The sequence below is a fragment of the Prosopis cineraria genome, unplaced genomic scaffold (assembly GCF_029017545.1).
Source record: "Prosopis cineraria cultivar Desert tree isolate PC_DT_omini unplaced genomic scaffold, ASM2901754v1 PC3, whole genome shotgun sequence".
In the NCBI taxonomy this organism is placed as follows: Eukaryota; Viridiplantae; Streptophyta; class Magnoliopsida; order Fabales; family Fabaceae; genus Prosopis; species Prosopis cineraria.
Window position 1 is genome coordinate 44,986,355 of NW_026555334.1, and position 21,748 is coordinate 45,008,102.

Here is a 21,748-nt window from a genome sequence, read left to right on the forward strand (position 1 = left end):
GAAGACTTCAAATTCTACAAGTGCTTACTCTAGATGATGAAGTTATGTCTTTCCTTTATAGTTCTATCACAGAAGAGGAGATTTGTATAATGTAATGTTGTCATTAGCCCTTAATAAACTTTATTAACCAACAACCTTAAACTTAAGGATTAACCATGATTTTAAAGTTTATTATTAATAATAAATGTCAACTTTAAAATTGAAATCTGAAAATATCATCAAGAGATAAATATATATTGATTTTAGAAATAAGAGTATTTGAAATTATGTGGAAACATGAATTATATGACTCAACATTGAGAAAGGAATAATAAGAAGGATAGAACAATCATTTTGAAAAACTGTACTAGTTTGCCGCGGCTAAGAATACCCTTGCCACAACCAATCATGAATTTACACACTCACCGTGGCGCAAGTTATTACGTCCCTACTCATTGCAGCCTATGTGTCACGGATGATATTTCCGTGACCGTGTAAAGACCAAGATAATGAACGGTCCGCTGGTTAGCCTCGCACAATATGGGTAAAGGGGGCGACATTAGCATTTGGGGTGTTCTGCCTCAGTCTTCGGACTGTGTGCACAACTGGTCGGGGGCTAGTGCCGCCTCCCTGATGAGCCCATGGCAGGGCGAAACCAGTGTGATCCGTACGTGGCAAGGCTTGTCCTGAGGATTATGGGGTCCTCCAGGACGCCGCACGGGCGCCGTGTGCTGCGCCAGACTCTCAGCCCGTGACAGAGTGAAAATGTCACGGATGATATTTCCGTGACCGTGTAAAGACCAAGATAATGAACGGTCCGCTGGTTAGCCTCGCACAATATGGGTAAAGGGGGCGACATTAGCATTTGGGGTGTTCTGCCTCAGTCTTCGGACTGTGTGCACAACTGGTCGGGGGCTAGTGCCGCCTCCCTGATGAGCCCATGGCAGGGCGAAACCAGTGTGATCCGTACGTGGCAAGGCTTGTCCTGAGGATTATGGGGTCCTCCAGGACGCCGCACGGGCGCCGTGTGCTGCGCCAGACTCTCAGCCCGTGACAGAGTGGTATCAGAGCAGGACGTACTTTACTGCCGTGTGCGCGTGGGGTCCCACGTTGGGACTGGTCGGCCTCGGCACCGCTCCAGAAAGGCCTCCGAGCAGGTGGGTCCAAAAGTGGGGACTCGGGCGGGATGGTTGGCCGTTGTCGACTCCACTCCTGTTGGCTCGCGGGTGCGAGTGGGTTCGAAGAGTGCAGGACTCGGGTGGCCACCCAGCAAGTAAGCTGGTGTGTTTGTGGCAGTACTGTACGTACGATCCTTGGGCGGAGTCGTTCTCCCCTAGCACGAGGGCGTGCTAGATTGGGTGTGGGAGAATGTCACGGATGATATTTCCGTGACCGTGTAAAGACCAAGATAATGAACGGTCCGCTGGTTAGCCTCGCACAATATGGGTAAAGGGGGCGACATTAGCATTTGGGGTGTTCTGCCTCAGTCTTCGGACTGTGTGCACAACTGGTCGGGGGCTAGTGCCGCCTCCCTGATGAGCCCATGGCAGGGCGAAACCAGTGTGATCCGTACGTGGCAAGGCTTGTCCTGAGGATTATGGGGTCCTCCAGGACGCCGCACGGGCGCCGTGTGCTGCGCCAGACTCTCAGCCCGTGACATATGGCTCCATTCATCGTTAGCGAGACAAGTTTTTTTGTGAACCTGTCAAAATTCTATGCTCATAGAAGACACCTTTAAGCTTTCTTTGTCTTTCACTAGCATGAATTGTATTGTCGCCCACTCTATCACCCTTTACCTCTTTGGGGGTCTTAAATGTATCCTCACGAGAGGAATATAAAAACTAAATTCTAAGTAAAAATTAAAATTGAAAATACCATTAAAAGACATGCTTTTGGGTATTATTGTTGTCAAGTTAACTTACGGTGATTTGGCACTTGATCCATTGTCCTAATGATAAGGTGATCCCCTTGTATAAAAGAGGTGGTGGATTCAATTCTCTACAAGATTGGTTTAGCCTCCTTCCAATTTTTTTTTAACTTACAATTATTTAAAAACTAAATAGTTATTTACAAACTAAAGTTATTATGGGTTTTAGAATTTTTTGTCACTTAAATAAATGATAATGATAAATGTCTCAAAAGCTTGAATCTCAATATCTTTGCAGTAGCAATTTAATTGAGACAATTTTATTCTTTATTCTCGGTTCTTCATTGAGATAATATATGTTTTTGATGGAACCTGCACTCCATACTTACAAAATAAATTAAATAGCTGTGTAGAATTTTTAGCAATTTTTAAATTAAAATTTGACTCTAATTTGACTTAAATTTAGGTGTTATAAAATTGATGATTATGATGTGGATGATCAAAAAGGCAAAATATTTTCAATTTCTTAGGAGAAAATGACAAATAAGGATTTTATAAAAAAATATGATCTTTTTATAATTAAATCTTTTTCTCTCACGTTTCAGCATCAGAAAACTCCAAAAATTTTGATTCGATATCAATCTTTTGACGACATCCTTAATTGTCATTATCCCTTATAAAAACACTGGAGAACTATAAACTTCAAAAAGAAATAAAGAATATATGAAAGGGCAGAAGCGGGAGGAGGGGTGGGAGGGCATTTCAGAGAGAGAATTTGTTCAAAGGCAGCAGAGAGTTACGGTAGGGAAGGTAGATTTCGTCCCAAACATATATAAAAAAAAAAAAAAAAAGTGGCCTGTTTCCAGAACACCACCTTCACTTTCATAAAAACTCTTCCAAATCCCAACTTCCAACCCAGGAACAAACCTTATTGATTTACTTCCATGCCTCTTCATGGTCATCCGACGCAGAATTGGCCCTAAAACCCCTTCTAAACCCACTCCCTAGTCTCTTCACTATCTAAATTTTCAATACAAATTCCTTTTTCTATATATTTATTGTTTAATCTTCTTCGATTCCTATCTCACGCGGTCGCGCCTGCAAATTTCCGTAAATTACAATAATGTCTAACTCGGGGGGCTTTGCCGTGACGCGGACTCACGGCTCTGACCGCTTCTACAACCCTCCGGCTGTTCGGAGGAACCAGCAGTTGGTACTGCAACAGCAGCATCAGCAGCAGCTGCAAAGACGGTTGAAGTCTCCTGCCCGAGTAGACCCGGTCGAAGCCGAAGCCCGTAACGACTCCGACGAGTCGTCATTGTCGAGGCCCAACTCAGTTTCCTCTTCTTCGCCGCCGAGAACTGCTAATTTGACTAATTTGGATCGCCTCATGGAATCAGTCACCCCCTTGGTTCCGGTTCAGTTCTTATCCGAGGTACTGTCTGACTCTTTGTTCTATAGAAATAATGAAAAGCGTGAGAAAATTTCTGATTTTTCTTTATCTTTTAGCAGCCAAGACTCTGACCTCCCTATGCGAACTTTGTTTATATTTGACTTGCCCTTTGGCTCAGACATTAGATGGCGGAGAAGCAAAATAGTTTTGAGTGTAGTGAAATGCAGTTCTCATGCTTGAAAATATATTGACTGTTTCCTAATTTTAATCTTAAGTCGAGAACAACTGACTGGTGGCTTACGTTCGAGCTACATCATAATGCCAGAAGTTGTCAGGGTCGGACTGGTCTGTTTGTTTTTCTGTTTCAGATGTGCTTTTGCAAAAGCTTCATTTTTTGCTTATCATAAACGTTACCTCGAAATTCCCTCAAAAGTGCATTTGAAATCTGAAAAGCTTATGCTAATTATCCAGATTCTAGCTGATGGTCCAAACACATACTATATAATCTTTTAAATCCAAGTTCTCAAGGAATGCTTCCAGCGCAGCAGGAATGATTGGATGAATGTTGCCACTCAATGGATGGTCTCTTAATTCAAATTACCAAGATGGAAGGATGTACAACTTCTTAATGGCCATTTTCATTTGAATTTAGTTTGTAAAGGAAAATGATTTGGTGTTACACTTGTTGCCAGGCTTTAGTTGGTGCCAGTATCTTCACTATGCACTCATTTATCAAGCACAATTCATAAATGACATAGGGAAATGAAAAGGTTTCTCTCCCCTAACAGATTTTCTTATTTTTACAACTACCTACTTTATTACAGATATTCTTATTTAAATAAAAACCTTTTATATTAAAAAGAAGTCATGTCTATTGTTGTTCTGTGGCTTTTCATTCTTATTGGGTTCATATTGTCTTATTTATTTATGTTCTTAACTGCTGGGGTTTGGAGTGTACAGCCAAAAAAGAGGGGATGGAGGACAGCTGAAGCTGATGGGAATCTATTCTTTTTACTTGGGGATCTCTGGGAATCTTTTAGAGAATGGAGTGCTTATGGAGTAGAAGTGCCGCTTTTACTGAATGGGAGCGATTCTGTTAAGCAGTATTATATCCCATATTTGTCAGGCATTCAATTATATGTTGAACCGCATAGGCCAAGGTCAGCCATTTTGTGTGCCCCACTCTTTCTCCATAGTCCATATCATTCTGTCTGTCTATCTGCCTGTCTTTCTTTTATTCTCTTTGCAGTGATTAATCAATGGTTAAATTCCATGATACTCTGTACTTTGCATTACTCTCCCTCCTTAAGTTGATCTTTGGTTGGTTTTATTATTATTTTGCATCTAAATCCACTTATGATGCAAAATGGTTAAGATAAGTCTTTATCCCACCTCAACTTCAGGTCATTTTGCATCTACCAGTTGTGAACTTAACTAATCTTGACTTCTTTTAAGCATGAACTTTTTACTTTTTTTGGGAGGGGGGATGAGTCCATGAGATGTAAAGTAGTTGTTTTCTTTTGGAGCTTGCATCTTTCAATAAGGCACAGCATTGTCTTAATACAACTATGATGGCAATGAAATTTTTCTTTGGGTTTAGCGTTTGTTGCTGCACTTTGTTTTAGATATTGTTTCTTTCATTGGTCTTATCTTGCCCATCAGGGACCTTGCTTTCAAATATTTTTCTCATTGAATTAAGAGGCTTGCATTCAACAAATTGTATTCGATGCATTAAATCTAATCAAGTGCCAAGGTTAATAATCACTTTTTCTCCCTAGAATTTGGGTAATGGTTCTCTGTTCAACTTATGCCAAATGCGACCTGGGTGATTATGGTATGAGGAACTGCTTCCTTACATTTTGGAAATTGCATCAATTGGGCACCGAGTTGAGTTTCTGAGCTGGCACTTCAATTACAAGGCATCAATTATGGAGAATAAATGCTTTATGGACACACTAGAAAATGATATTAGGTGATGAATGAATTCTGAATATGGCCTCTGATATGTGTCAGTGCATCCACATATAGAATCTTAAGTTCTTGTTAGTGGAAGGCAAATGTATCTTTTGCTAAAATTTAATCTCTTTGGTATTACGATAAGTGAGTCTTTTAATAAACAGAAGTATATAGTGATTGGGATTATAAGACCATTGTTATCAGTCATATAACCAAGAAATTATTATGCATGTTTAGTTATGGAAAAATTTATAACCAAGATACAGGAAATGCTAAGAACTGATCAGGGTGAGGGTTCATACTTTGGTTAGATGAATACAATGCTGCCATTTTCCATCAGGCATACTAGGTTACTAAACCATCTGGAAATATATTAATGTTAGTACCCATGCAATCATGGTTTTACTATGCCTGTACCTTTTGAGGTGTTGCTTGAGTGGTAAGTGACCACATGCTCAACATTGGATGGAAAGTTTTTGAGTCAAGGGGAACAAACAAGGGTGAATTGCTAAACGCTAGGTGAATAATGCCGCTTAGATAGTTTATAAGATTTGTGCTTCTGAGGACACTTGTTGATTGGTTTAGCCTATAACCATTTAACAAGTAATGATCTTTAATTTAGCTTTTCGTAAATTATATAGGCTGCTTCACATCTTCCTTTAAATTTGTTGATACGAAATTTATTGTAGTAGCCTCATTGGACTTTTGTTTGTTGTTTGTATGCTTAACTCTTCCTGAAACTGGTATCATTCTAATGTCATTGCAATGCTAAAGATGTGTGAATTATTGCTATAAAACTGTATCAGGAGGCCTGGGGATGACAGTGATGCTGAGTCTTCAAGGGAGACAAGCAGTGCTGGTAGCAGTGACTGTGAAACAGAAAAGCGAGGCAGAGGGAGTGTTGACAGTGCTTGGATGCAGCGCAACCTGATGAATGTTAATTCTCAAAGACTGAGCAGAATAAGTGTGAGAGATAGACCACCGCTGAGTTCTTCGAGTGATGAAACTGAGGTCTGTAACTATCCAGGGCAGCTTGTGTATGAATATTTTGAGCGAGAACAACCACACTTCCGTCCACCTGTTTATGACAAGGCAAGTTCATTCTTTCAGGTTTTAATGGATTTTTTTTTTTTAATTCTATTTTATGTTCTGACTTGGACACTCTTGATTTCTTTTTGTTCCTTAGGTTACTAGTCTTGCCTCCCAATTTCCAGATCTAAAGAAGTACAGAAGCTGTGATCTATTGCCTTCAAGTTGGTTTTCAGTGGCTTGGTAGGCGTAAATGATGTGTTCTACTGTTGCTGTTGTGGTTATCTCCTTGTTTGTTATTTGTTGTGTTGATGAATTGAACATGGGTTCAGGTATCCAATTTATAGAATACCTGTTGGCTCAACGCTAAGAAGTTTGGATGCATCATTCCTAACCTTCCATTCATTATCAACTCTTTCAAGAAGTATGTTTATCTCATTCATTCTGACAAATACACAATCAATGAAGAAATTCCGTTTTATTAATCCGTGTCTTTCTGACTGGTGCAGGCAAATTTGAACCACAATTTCATGCTTCTAGTGCCAAGAAGGTCCGTGGTGTTAATGCAAAGATTTCTCTCCCAGTTTTCGCCCTTGCTTCCTATAAGTTGAGGGGTTCAATTTTCACTCCCGATGGAGGCTCTGAGTGGCAGCAAGCAAACTCTTTATTGCAGGATGCTGACAATTGGCTGCAGCGTTTGCAGGTTAAACTTCCTGATTTCCAGTACTTCATAAGCCATAGCTCTCAATGGAGATGATGTTCCCCGCGCCCCCCCGGGGGGATGAGTTGAAAAGTTCTTCCACATTTCAGAGAACCCCGCGTTGGTGTTGGATGAAATATGTTGAAAACTTACTGACTTCCTTGAAATCCTCTTGCTAACCATCTGGATTCAGCCTCTTAAAATTGTGGTAGGTTTCATGATAAAAATTGCAGTTTACTACACTGGATGCGAAGAGTTGCCTTTATACCATTGGTTGGGATTTGAAGTCAGTTGATTATCCGACCATATTACATTGGAGTCTACGAAATCTATGAAATGCTCGTAGGCAATACGGATCTGTAATTCTATTTGCTTAATGATATCCCGGCATGATATAACTGCTATGGAGACATTTATATTTTATAATTTTATAATGCCCCTCTTTTTTATTCTTCGTGGGGCAGTTCAAACATACATAGTCCTGGTATAGGGAGCCTATGACTGTACAATTTTCTGAGTGTTCAGGCATTTATTTACATTGAAATTTGGCAAAGGTGACAAAAAATTAGGACTGACTTGGTGTTCTTGACCTTTTGAAGTGCGCAGACCCGCAGCCCCCCTTCCCCCTTGTTACACGAGGTTTTTCTCATAAGCTCTTATGCTCTAAAGATGATGATGATAGGGAAACCAAATGGCAAGGTAATGAATTTCTGTTGTTTAATATGCCACAATCAGTCTCAGTCGGTCAAGGTAACATCTAATTCGTCCATAAATTAATGGAAATACTTTTGCCAGTGCTAAAGGAGAGTGCAACCATAGATGGAAAGATCTCATGACCAAATCTTACTGGAAAAATTGGTGAAAAAGACTTTATTAAAAGAAAAATTAGTCTTATAGATCAAATGTAATTTAAGGACCAAATGTTATAATTGAGAATATGGGTGGGCCTGGCCTTTAAAGGTTGGACCTTTGAGCCTATTTTTTTATTTTTAACTTCTTTTTTGAGACTCGACTTTTATGTAAAAGGCTTAAAACCAAGCTCGGAAGCTTTATTTTAAAAAATCAAAAAAATTAAAATAAAATTAAACATTATAAATTAATTAAAATATTTTGAAATTAAAAAAAAATTAAAATCATCACAATATTTTAAAAATTAAACAACATATTTAGAAATCTAAAAAATACATATTCATCAATCAAACCCAAATCCTACTCGTCATCTACAAATAAAACATTAGATCCCTCATATGTAAGTATATTTATTAAAGATGGAGGTGAAGATTCAATATCAATTATCTTTATAACTTCTTCTTCATCACCTATAATAAATATTAACTAAATTGTGTCATTATTAATCAAAGATATGTATGTATGTATGTGTGTATATATATATAAGATAAGCAGGCTTATCAGGGCTTAGAGGGCCGCTTGAGCCTGAATCTTTTTTCACAGGGCTTATTAGGGTCAGGCTCTCAAACTCGGTTCCTTTTAAAAAAATAATTTTTAAAGCCTGAACCTTTATTTGAATAGAGCCTCTAGCTAGCTCTACTAGATGCAATAATTTATTCATTTACAAATGATCAAAATACTCATCTCTTTAAACCAATGAAATTAAAAAAAAATAAAGGCTGCCTGTTTAACAAATGTACCCCAAGTCAAAAGCCTTGCACCTAAGTCAGAACACATGCACCTCAAGTCAAAACTTTTGCACTCAAGTCAAAACCCTCGCACCTTAACCAGAAGCCTTGCACCTCACTCAGAAGCCTTGCACCCCAATCCATAAGCCTTGCACCCCACCTAAAAACCATGCACTCCAAGCCAGAAGCCTTGCACCCCAAGCTAGAAGCCTTGCACCCTAAATTAGAAGTCTTGCTCTCAAGCCATAAGCTTTTAGCTTGAGGGCAAGGCTTTTGGCTAGCCTGAAAGGCTTTTAGTTGGGAGTGCAAGGCATCTGGCTTGGGGTGCAAGACTTCTAAATTAGGTGCAAAGCTTCTGGTTTGAGATGCAAGGTTTTTAGTTTAGAGTGCGAGGCTTCTGGCTAGGGATTTAAAGCTTTTGGCTAGGTGTGCAAGACTTTTGACTTGGGTGCAAAGCTTCTGAGTAGGGGTGTAAGGCTTCTGACTGAGGGTGCAAGGCTCCTAGTTAGGGTGCAAAGGTTCTGACTTAAGGTGCATGCGTTGAATAGGTAGCTTTTATTTTTTTTTCAATTTTATTAGTTTAAAGAGAGAGCTATTTTGATCATTTATACATATTTTTTAATGAATAAAATATTACATTTGGTTCTTGAATTGCATTTGGTCTTTGGGATTAATTTTTCTTTCTGCAAGGTCCTTTTCACCAATTTTTCCAATCTTATATCTCATGCCTCTGCATATCACCTCCACATTCACATGCCACTAATTGGTTCTTGGAATGAAAGATGTCTTCTTTCGGTGATGGGAATTGGAAAATATTGCTTGTGTGCATCTAATTTAAGAATTACTCTTCTATCATCCTGTAGCATAAAATTAGGACAAGGTTGCCTTTTTTGAGAGACTCGTTGATTTCGATGCTTCCAGTTCATGTTATATGGCATCAGACTTGCCTTTCTGGGATCTACTTGGTTCCAAGAGCAGCGATTATCATGCAGCCAGTCTCTGGAAGAATTGAAATTGAAGGAATGCATTAAATGACTTGAACCATACCAGGGGGCCATGAAGAAAGGACGAGTCAAAAACAAGTGATCTCGGCCTGCTGTGTATCTTCGACACTAAACACAGGAGTCATCTGTCTACAGATGATGCTTGATTAATGGTATCACTGAAAAGACGCCGGTTGAACAAGACAACTTTGAAAGAAAGGCGAATTTTCTATAATAAGGTCATGGACTCTTTTTGAATGTTAGTGCAGCTGCGCCATGATTTCAACGTTGAGTTTTAAAACACTGGGTGAATAACTGTGATCATATATAGTCATCGATAGATTGAGTTATTGACATTAAGTCTTTGGAATTTGGGTAACTATACATGACATGCCTATATGGCGCCACTAGATTACTCTCCCGGATTGAGAAATTTATTTTGATTCCAAATATAAAATTTTAATCTTTTTGTTTTCTTGTATTTATTATTGTTATTTTATATAAATGATTAAAAATATGTAAATTAACACTTTTCATATAAATAATTAACTGGGCAAATATTTAAAATTTAGGAAAATCACTTATATATTTCCTACGTTTAGGATCGAAGGGAGTGTTTGAATAACAATTAAATTTAAAGTATTAGAAATAAAACTGAGAATGAAAATTATTTTGTTAAGAAATTGTTTTGATAATTGTCAACCTATAGAGATTAATTTGAAGCTTTAAACATAGTTAGTAAGCTTAAATATAAATTCGGCTTTTTTAAAAAGTCAACCCATTGCGGACATTTTTTTTTTTGAGTAAGTACTGAATCCTCATTCATAAGGGAAGAAAGTGACGTAGTTTTTAAAAGACAAAGTTATTTTGTGCTCTTGAAATTGACATACTTTTGGTAAAAAAAAAAAAAATTGACACAGTGCATAGTATCTTTATTTAAGATTAAAAAATAAATAATTTTTAACTATTTTAAAGATTTATATGAAGAGATTTATTTTATAAAGATTTTATAAAAAATAATATTATTTTATATTTAGTTACAATAATAAAAAATAATTATTAGTTAGTTATTTTTAAATTTTATAATATCTTTTTTATTTTTTAAAAAATAATTTATTATTTAATTAGTTAATTTTTTTAAAAATCTATGACATATTCACATGACCCATTTTTTAAAAATATTTTCTCACTTCTATTGTGATAAATTATTTTTAAAAATTACTTAAATTAATATTTTAAAATAATCAAAAATATTTTTTTTCAGGTTTTAATTGTTTTTAAAAGTTTAAAAAAATGAAATAAAAATCATAAAATATATTTTTTAAAAAAATAAGTAATTTATTCATGAAATAATCTGAAATAAATAGGTTCTGTATTTTATTACTCAAAGTAATATACGATCCTTAACTTTTAATCAAATTTTTTTAAATATAATTTTTATAAAATTTTTATTTGTATGCTTTCTAAAAATTTATTAAATTTACTATTAGTATATTATAATAAAATAGAATAGATGGGTGCATCACAGCATCAGATTTTGAGTGTTTATTTATTCAATAATAAAATATTAGTTTTGATAAAAAATCTTTAAAAAATTTATATTATAGTAAAATTTGATAATATTTTACTTAGATACCCTTAATTTAAATATTCTCTTAAATATATTTAAGTATTTATTTCACTAAAGGGAATATTCTACTTATCAATATCAATATTTTTATTAATGGAAGATAAGATAGCAAAAAAATAATATGAAGTTTTAAAAAATTGCAAAACTTGAGCGAGAGAGTTGCTAACAAGAATAACCCGAATAAGGTTAAGGTAGTATCCCTATCCCACCAATCGCCAGCGGGGCTCCAATTTTGTCCAGGAAAACCTTATCCCCGAACTTGCAGGACAAGGCGAAAACTATCGCATTCAGAAATCTTCATACTCCCAAGTCCAAGGTGCCTTTCCCTGTTAATTCGCTTCGCCACATTTCTTTTTATGTTTCGCGATACTGCCTGCAGCGCCTGGCGCCGATTCTTTGATTTATTGTATGCTTAATTTGGCCTCTATAGCTTATCAATATTCCGTGTCAATTTAATCAAACTTAATGGCTTTTTGGATTCTGCAATCCACTGTCACCTCAAACAATGGTTCTATTGATTTTTAGAATCTAGGAAGTTGGATGTTTGTGTCTGACTTGTTTGCACAATTAAAAATGGAGAGCGGACCCGAACGGATATTACTCTTTTCTTTTTGAGAGTTGTTAAACGGCGGAGAGCGCGAAGTTTTACCTCCTGATTCGAATTGACTCTTGCTTGGAGAAGAACCAGAGGAATTTATCCAAATGGGAAGTAATGTGTGTATTCTCCTCTCCTTACTCCTTTATTCCTCTTCTGCTAGACTGCCTAGATTACTCTTGGGCGAAATGAGGAGGAGTCTGTTGGAAGAATTATGATCCAGGTTAGCAGTTTATTAAGTCTGATTAGGATCTGTGGAAAATGACGTATAAAGATAAGCTTTATCCCTCTGAAAACTGTCATTTGTCCATCTGGCGGGGCGTTGCGATGGCAAGTTTGACTAATAAATAAACATTGTGCAGATTTGCTTTAGAACTTTATGCATTGATTATTTCTTGATTCCTATCGTCAACTGTATACCAATAACATGTATTTGATACCAAAGAATACCTATGTAATTTGGTTCCCTTGTCTTTAACCAATCAATTTAAAATTTTGGAATTTTAAGTAATTTATGATTTTTAGTGCACTCTCACTTTCAGTGATTAATAATTATTCTCATTGTGTATCTTGCACTCTAGAAACATGGGTGTCCCAGCCCAAAATGGTAACGAACGGCTAAGAACAATTTGGACACCTGGAATGGATCGGTATTTCATTGATCTGATGTTAGAGCAGGTTGGAAAAGGAAATAAATTTGATGATCATCTGTTCAGCAAACGAGCATGGAAGCACATGTCCTCAATGTTCAATTCAAAGTTCAAATCTCAGTATGAAAAAGACGTTCTAAAAAATCGCCGCAAAACATTAAGGAATTTGTATGGGACTGTAACAACGCTTCTTGCCTAGGCAGGGTTTTACTGGGATGAGAAGCGAAAAATGGTGACCGCTGATGATAACGTTTGGGATGAATACATCAAAGTAATGAAAAATCGACATTTGTGCTTAGTTTTTTTTTTTTAAAAAAAAAAAAATCTTATGAAGCTTTTCAATAATTGTCTTCTGCCTGATAATGGCAGGTACATCCGGATGCCCGATCATATAGAATAAAAAGTATTCCTTACTTCAGTGACTTGTGTACTATTTATGGACATGTACTGACTGCAGAAAAAGGTAATTCTTTTTTGTTACTGCTATTGTTGAGGACTAATATAACCCATGCTTGATCCCTAGGAGGTCTGAAATATGTTTCGATATATGGTGATTATGAATCTTAGATGGTAAGGAATCAGATGGGTCATCTAATTCAGGTGACAATGGAGCCACCATAGGCAGACAATCTAACAATGTCAGTGAGGATATCAATGAGGTTCTTCACAATACAAAGGTTGCAGAAAACCATGGAGTTTCTATACCAGATAATGCAAATGATGATTTTAAGCTAAGTTTGCCAAAGGAAACAACAGCCACTTCTTTCAGCCGTTCTCGCACTTATTGGCAGCCCCAAATGGACCATTATCTTATTAACTTGATGCTTACCCATGTGCACAAAGGAGACCGGATTGATGGTGTATTCAGCAAACAAGCATGGATGGAGATGATTTCATCATTTAACGAAAATTTTGGTTTTCACTATAGTGCAGAGATTCTTAAAAATCGATATAAAACTCTAAGAAGGCAGTATAATGTTATTAAAAGTCTACTTCAGTTGGATGGGTTCGTCTGGGATGATGCACGGCAGATGGTTACTGCTGCTGATTGTCTCTGGCAAGATTACATCAAGGTATACACCTACTAAAGAAATCTATTTGGATTTTGGAATAGCTGTTTTCAATAGGAAATTGATCATATTGGCATAGAGAATCATCTGTCTGGTTTTATTAATGAATTTCCTTGATGATATTGTTGGGTTTGGATTCAGTAATAAAGCAATTTACTAAGGGCCCAACTCTGTAGTTCTAGGTACTTCTCCTAGCTTTTTTGGGCAATATAAAGCGAAGTAAAGCCAGCTTAAAATTCTTTGAAAAATGAAAAGCTTATAGGGTGTGCTTGTTAGCAGAGGTGGAAATGGATTGGAATGGGGTATCCTTGATAGAAACGTTGGCAAATAGGAATTCAGTTAAAAAAAAAAAAAATGCCTGCATCTCATTCCCGTTTGACAGTGCATATTTACTTAAATTTTCCAGATGAAAATGAAAGACAAATGTTAGCCATTTCGTTTTTCATTCATTTTCCTGCTGAAAAACCATGCAATGGGAACCTTATTCCCAGTTGCATTTTTACCAAGCACAGCTTAAGCAATGTTGATTCTTATAATGATAATATATTAGTCTTTATTTGTACAAGGTTTAAAGACCATTGAAACGATTGCATGCAGGTTCATCCAGATGCGCGGCAGTTTATGACCCGACCTGTGCCGTATTTTAAGGAACTGTGTGTCATATGTGATCCAACTTTTGATGAAAAAGAATCTCCGCATCAAGATTTAGATAAACAAAATTCAGTTGGAGAGAAGAGCATGGGGGCATCTGAAACTGGTCTATCTCCAGCTGTATCCGATCATATTGAATACCAAGGTAGTAATGTCTGGGAGTTAACACATGATGGAGAGAAACACAAGCGCCAATTAGAGAAGTGTTTCGATTCCACTTGTCCCAAAAGACTAAGGGGCGATGAACAAGGCATGGCTAGTGCTCTCCAGGAGATGGTGACTACTGTTTCTTCTCTGTCAACAAAAAAGAGTGATGATAACTCGGTACCGATAGAGGTTGCGATACAAGCAGTACAGGCTTTGGCTGACATGGATGAAGATCTGGTTTTGGATGCTTGCGATTTTCTGGAGGATGGAAAGAAAGCAAGAACTTTTCTGGCACTGGATGTTAAGCTACGGAAGAAATGGTTGCTTAGGAAGCTCCGTTTGCAGGCTTAGGGTGTGTTTGGATAACGTACTTTTAATTTTTAAAAAGTGTTTTTGAATAAAATATTTTGCATGGAACCACATAGTGAAAGTGCTTTTAGAAAGTTGTAAAAAGTGTGTTTGCTGAGCATGGCCCCATGCCTTGTCATTTTCTCTTTCAAGCATTCAATAGGGCTTTTTTGTTATTTTTGCAATACAGAGGCAAGCAAAGCTTGGAGTTATAAAAGATAAAACCACACCAACAATGGCCTAATCTGGGGAATCAACAGTCGATACAAAACGCGTATCATCCCAACAAGCTTGAGCACCAAGTACTCAATAATTAGTTAAGTTATTCATGCCTTACCTAAGAGGTTTAGCTTACTATATCTATAGTGATACTTTTATTTTGAGGTTAAAATTGGAATGAAGTGGCATACATGTTCATCGAATGTTATAGAAAAACCCTTGAAGTTCATTGCCATACTATTAACCTAGTATTTGTTCGGGTTTATGTGTTTATGAAATAACGTTGTCTTTTTTGTTGTTATGAACGTAGTAATGTCCAATCATGGCACCAAAACTATGGAAGGACAATCTAACAACCCCAAAAGTGAAATTCTAATGAGAGATGACACACAAGGACCTTTATCACTATTCCATGAGAGGATAGGGACAATGATTTAATAAGGATTAAATTATAACCAAAAAATAATAATAAATTTTTTTAAATTATATAAATGATAATTTAATCAATCAAAATATCATAATCTTTTAAAACTTTTATAGATATTTATGTCAATAAATTTTAAATTAAAAAGATCATTTTATCTTTATAGTCAAGTTATGATTTTTGTTTAATTTTTATAATTTTTTGATAAAAATTATTATTTCTTAAATAAAAGTTGTGATTGAAATTTGTTATTTTGAGAACTTATTTTTTAATTATAAAAATTACACTTAACAAGTTGTGATTTCTTATTTAATTTTTACGATTTATAGAATAAAAGTTGTTATTAAGGTTTGTAATTTTGAGAATTTATTTTTCAATAACAGAAATTACATTTGATAAGTTGTGATTTTTTATTTAACTCTTATGATTAACAAAATAAAAGTTGTTATTCTTTAAACAAAAATTATAGTTGAGACTTATTATTTTTAATAAAGATAAAATAATTTTTTTCACTTTAAAATTTATTGACATATTTTTTTTAAATTTTAATAAGATTATGATATTTTAAAAGATCAAATTATCATTTATATAATTTGAATGATTTTATTGTTATATTTTCAATTACAAAAATGGATGGAAGATGGAGAGCAATGACAGTAAGCAATGTTAAATTTATGTTATTTTGTTTGAACATGTTAAAATGCCCTTGATTCAAGACAAAAAAGACTCACCATTACCGCTGGCGTTCTGTATTTTATATTTGCTTCATAATCATATTTTAAATTCATAATTAATTTTGATATATATATATATAAGAGTGCTTAAATATTTTTTAAAAAAGTTATGTTTTTAAGTTCTTAATTGATTTATATACAAACATATATAAATATATATATAATTTATGTTTAAATATGTTTAAGAAAATCATGATTTTGACTTTTGAGGTAGATTGAACTTGCCATATAACAAGAATTTTTTGGATATTTTTTATAAAATTAATGGGAGAATGACAAGTAAAGACTTTGTAAGAATATTAATGCTAAAACAAAAACTTTAGTATTGAAATATAATAGAAGGAATACTAAAATTTGAAAATATAAATATTAAAAAATCTTAATTTAATATTAATATTCATGTAAGGTCCTATTTGTTATTCTCCCAAAATTGATTATAGTTGTAATCCAAAGGAACTTTTAAAATTTCACTTCAATTTTTCCAAATCTATCGTAACAAACAGCTCCTTAGTGCGTGGTTTCCCAATTTTGCCCAACCTCGGGGATATAAAATATGTCCCCTATTTTTTTTTTTTTGAGCAAAAATATGTCCCCTATTATTACAAGAAATTTGTATCCTGGATATCAACCCTAGACATGCCTCTCATTTCAAGCCTAACTTCATGTCGTCAGTAAAAATGCTTACTATATTCTGATATGTAAGAGATGCATTTGAGCGATTCTAATTATCAACAAGATATCTAATTGAATTAAAACGTGTCATGTAATAAAAAAAATTAAGGGCAAGACTTACATAAAAACTTACCTATTTAATATACTTTTATTTCATCCAATTCAGAAATGTGAATTTTAATGTGATTATAATATTAATAATAAAAATTTATTATAAAATAAATAATTTAAAAAATATATATATATCTTAATTTAATTAATAAACACTTTAAACGTATAAAGTTGAGTATATAAATTCTTTTAAAAAAATTAACTCTTTTTGCTTCACTTACTAGTCAAATTTGACTATTGATGACTCAACACCACTCATCTTTACCATTCACATCACTCAGGTTACTATGAAATCCCAAGTAAATTTTTATTTTAATCAAAGAGAAATAACTTTTACATTTTTTTTTTAAACAAACGACCAAAGCGGAAGGCAGGAAGGTCGTTAAAGAGTAGACAAAAGCATTTTCTTTTCCTCGCCCGTCCGAAACGATGGAAGCACACTCTTTATAACTTTTTTCCCAAAAAAAAAAAAGGGGGGGGGGCATCGAAGGTTGTTCGTTTCATTAGACCGTTGAAGTTAAATACCCTTTTGACTTTTCTCGTGACGTGCAGGGACCACATGAATCAAACGGACAGCTTCCATCAGAAAGCTTCTCCATGATCTCAATCAACCGACGGTCCAGATCAGTTGAACGTTACATTGAAATCATAGGCGACCTTTTTCCGTTAAATTCAAATTCTACCGTTGCTCGTATCACACACAATTCACAAGCTATTCTCTTCTCTCTTCTTCCCCCTCCTTCCTCCCTGTTCTTATCAATCATCGTTCACTTCAATATTTCCCACCAATCCGTTATGGACATTTGATTGACGATTCGTGTTTTATCATTACGTCATTTTGTGCATTCTCTCCATTCACCCTCCTTTTTTGAACTCGGAGTCAATTTCTCCGACGAAGATGGTCAAAACGCCTGCTTCTCCTTCCTCTTCTCCGGTGACTATAACTGTGTCGTCGGCGGGTAAAGGAAGTGGAAGTAGAAGTATGGGTCTAACCAGTCCTGTTCCGCGTGCTTCAGTATCGAACAATCCGAATTCCCCTCTTAGTGGCAGAGGAAATAGAGCTTCCACTGGCGGGAGGCGAGCATCAGGCGGTGGCAATTGCTGCTCAATTTCGAAGGACGACGTGATGGATGAAATTAGTTCTGAATATGTGACATACACTGTTCACATTCCTCCCACCCCTGACCGTCAGACCTTGTCATCGTCACAGACTAGCCTTGCCGATGACATCAAGATTTCGGGAAAGCCCGATAGAAGTTACATTTCAGGCACAATTTTCACGGGAGGATTCAATTCGGTGACCAGGGGGCATGTCATTGAGTGCTCCATGGAACGAGAGGAGCCCGTGAAATCTGGGTCGGTTTGCGCAATGAAAGGTTGCGATGAGGAAGCAATGCACAGCAAATCCGGTGGTCCTTGCGAGTGTGGGTTTAAGATTTGCAGAGATTGTTATTTGGAGTGCGCTGGAAATGGAGGAGGTCGATGTCCCGGTTGCAAAGAACTTTTCAAGTATATGAGTGACGATGAAGAGGGGCAGATATCTGAGGAAGAAGACCAGGCTCTGCCATTGCCTTCTATGGCGGAATTCAAGTTGGATAAGAGGCTTTCGGTTGTGAGATCGTTTAAAGCGCAGAACCATCCACCTGATTTTGATCACACTCGCTGGCTCTTTGAAACAAAAGGAACATACGGGTATGGCAATGCTGTGTGGCCCAAAGACGGTTATGGCGCCGGATCAGGTGCTAATGGATTTGAGAACCCTCCAGATTTCGAAGAGAAAACTAGGAAACCATTAACGAGGAAGGTCGGAGTTTCAGCCGCGATTATTAGTCCGTACAGGTAAATCCGATGCTTAGCTCCCCACATTCTTCAAATTTTTGTTGACAATTCTTATTCTGAGCACAAATGTAGCACTTAATACTTTAATTGGATTTTTGCTTCTGTTTTGAAGTTGTGGTCCGAGTTTCATTTAGAAGAATTCTAATGAAGCATAATTAGTCTCTGATCATGCTCATTTATAGTTTCTTTTATGCAAACATCTATTTCAGATTACTTATTCTGATGCGTCTAGCTGCACTTGGCTTATTTCTTACTTGGAGGGTTCGACATCCCAACCGTGAAGCAATGTGGTTGTGGGGAATGTCCATTACCTGTGAGCTTTGGTTTGCATTTTCATGGCTAATTGATCAGCTTCCTAAGCTCTGTCCCGTGAACAGAGTTACTGATCTCTCTGTCCTGAAGGACAGGTTTGAATCCCCAAATCTCCGAAACCCTAAAGGGAGATCCGATCTTCCCGGGATTGATGTTTTTGTTTCTACAGCAGACCCAGAAAAGGAGCCTCCTCTTGTCACGTCAAATACCATTCTTTCGATCCTAGCTGTTGATTATCCAGTGGAGAAGCTTGCCTGTTACTTGTCTGATGACGGTGGATCTCTGTTGACATTCGAAGCTCTAGCTGAGACTGCTAGCTTTGCAAGAATATGGGTTCCTTTTTGTCGAAAGCACCGGATAGAACCCCGAAATCCTGAAGCATATTTCGGGCAGAAGGGTGATTTTCTCAAAAACAAGGTACGGCTAGACTTTGTAAGGGAGAGGAGAAAGGTGAAGAGAGAATATGATGAATTTAAAGTGAGGATAAATTCTCTGCCAGAATCAATAAGGAGAAGATCTGATGCTTACAATGCTCACGAGGAGCTGCGAGCTAAAAAGAAACAGATGGAATTGGGCACCAATGTTTCCGAACCCATTAAGGTTCCCAAGGCAACATGGATGTCCGACGGTTCTCATTGGCCAGGAACTTGGGCATCAGCAGAACCGGATCACTCAAGGGGGGACCATGCCGGTATAATTCAGGTAATTTAATTCTTAATAGTTCTTCCACATAATGCTTGTCGTTATCTAGTGTCAGAGTTATAATAAAGCCATTTATCTTCATCTCTTTCTACAGGCTATGTTAGCTCCACCAAATGCGGAGCCAGAATACGGTGCTGAAGCAGATGGGGCGAACTTGGTTGATACAACATCAGTTGATATTAGGTTGCCGATGCTGGTTTACGTGTCTCGTGAAAAGAGGCCAGGATATGATCACAACAAGAAAGCTGGGGCCATGAATGCTCTTGTACGCACTAGTGCTATAATGTCGAATGGGCCATTTATTCTGAATCTTGATTGTGATCATTACATACACAACTCATTGGCTCTCAGAGAAGGCATGTGCTTTATGCTTGACAGGGGTGGTGACAGGATATGTTACGTTCAATTCCCACAGAGGTTTGAGGGCATTGATCCCGGTGACCGATATGCAAACCACAATACAGTGTTCTTTGATGTGAGTATGAGAGCTCTCGACGGCTTACAGGGTCCAATGTACGTGGGCACAGGCTGCATTTTCAGAAGAACAGCTCTTTATGGGTTTAGCCCTCCTAGGGCTACAGAACATCACGGATGGCTAGGCAGGAAGAAGATTAAGTTGTTTCTGAGAAAGCCCAAAAGGTCAAAGAAGCACGAAGATGAAGTGCCTCTGCCAATCAATGGTGATCCCAGTGATGAAGACGCGGATATTGAGTCTCTGCTTCTCCCTAAAAGGTTTGGAAACTCTACTACTCTAGCTGCATCCATACCTGTGGCAGAATACCAGGGCAGGTTGCTTCAAGATTTGCAAGGACAAGGAACTCAAGGAAGGCCAGCAGGTTCTCTTGCAGTGCCACGGGAACCATTAGATGCTGCAACTGTCGCAGAGGCAATAAGTGTGATATCCTGCTTTTATGAGGACAAAACTGAGTGGGGCAAGCGAGTGGGATGGATATATGGTTCTGTAACAGAGGACGTGGTGACTGGTTACCGTATGCACAACAGAGGGTGGAGGTCTGTGTACTGCGTGACAAAAAGGGATGCTTTTCGTGGAACAGCGCCAATCAATTTGACAGACAGGCTCCACCAAGTTCTTCGATGGGCCACAGGATCCGTTGAGATCTTCTTCTCAAGGAATAACGCCTTATTTGCAAGTCCCAGAATGAAGTTTTTACAGAGGGTGGCATACTTCAACGTGGGAATGTACCCTTTCACCTCAATGTTTCTGCTGGTCTATTGCTTTCTTCCAGCGGTTTCTCTCTTTTCGGGGCAGTTTATAGTGCAATCCCTCAGCGTAACCTTTTTGGTGTTCTTGTTGGCCATCACACTCACACTGTGCTTGCTTGCACTTCTAGAAATCAAATGGTCAGGAATCACTTTACATGACTGGTGGCGGAATGAACAATTCTGGTTAATTGGTGGGACAAGCGCCCATCCTGCTGCCGTTTTGCAAGGCTTGTTGAAGGTGATAGCAGGAGTAGACATATCATTCACTCTGACCTCAAAGTCTGCCACTCCAGAGGATGGAGATGATGAGTTTGCAGATCTCTATGTGGTGAAGTGGAGCTTTTTAATGATCCCTCCAATAACAATCATGATGGTAAACATGATTGCTATCGCTGTTGGTGTAGCCAGGACTGTGTACAGCCCGTTCCCACAATGGAGCAGACTGGTAGGAGGGGTGTTCTTCAGTTTCTGGGTTTTGTGCCATCTCTACCCGTTCGCAAAGGGGTTGATGGGGAAGAGAGGGAAGGTTCCGACCATCGTTTATGTCTGGTCCGGATTGCTCTCCATTATCGTCTCTTTGCTTTGGGTGTACATCAACCCTCCTGCTGGGTCACAAGACTACACAAAATTCCGGTTCCCTTGAATTGGAGGAAGATCATCTTCCTCTACTTTATGAATTTACTTAGGCCTGATGATCTTATGTTGTATTAATTCCTTGGTGCTATTCCAGTTGATGATGTGAAGACCACTGTCTACATCGAAGAAAAGTCAGGACATATTTTCTTCTACTTCCTGTGAATGTACACTTGAAGTCACTACGAATGATCTGTACACTTGAAGTAACTAAGAATGATCTCTGGCTCTTTAATCTTTAAA

The 21,748-nt window shown here is 37.2% G+C and overlaps 3 protein-coding genes across 3 annotated transcripts; all 3 read left to right on the plus strand.

Moving 5' to 3' along the window:
• Positions 1-2,608: 2,608 nt before the first annotated feature.
• Positions 2,609-7,492, plus strand: LOC129304947 (uncharacterized). The gene is made up of 6 exons (XM_054944798.1): positions 2,609-3,281; positions 4,200-4,399; positions 6,002-6,287; positions 6,382-6,467; positions 6,557-6,648; positions 6,734-7,492. Exons 1-6 carry the CDS (start codon positions 2,970-2,972, stop codon positions 6,979-6,981), a joined length of 1,224 nt encoding a protein of 407 aa, XP_054800773.1. The 5' UTR covers positions 2,609-2,969; the 3' UTR covers positions 6,982-7,492.
• Positions 7,493-11,331: 3,839 nt separating this feature from the next.
• LOC129304579 (L10-interacting MYB domain-containing protein) lies at positions 11,332-14,774 on the plus strand. Its single transcript, XM_054944286.1, has 5 exons — positions 11,332-11,490; positions 12,351-12,690; positions 12,789-12,882; positions 12,987-13,492; positions 14,087-14,774. The coding sequence occupies exons 2-5, from the start codon at positions 12,649-12,651 to the stop codon at positions 14,636-14,638; spliced, it is 1,194 nt and encodes a 397-aa protein (XP_054800261.1). The 5' UTR covers positions 11,332-11,490; positions 12,351-12,648; the 3' UTR covers positions 14,639-14,774.
• A 2,737-nt stretch (positions 14,775-17,511) lies between these two features.
• On the plus strand, positions 17,512-21,748 carry LOC129306286 (cellulose synthase-like protein D5). Its single transcript, XM_054946788.1, has 3 exons — positions 17,512-18,634; positions 18,844-19,648; positions 19,743-21,748. The coding sequence occupies exons 1-3, from the start codon at positions 17,694-17,696 to the stop codon at positions 21,513-21,515; spliced, it is 3,519 nt and encodes a 1,172-aa protein (XP_054802763.1). The 5' UTR covers positions 17,512-17,693; the 3' UTR covers positions 21,516-21,748.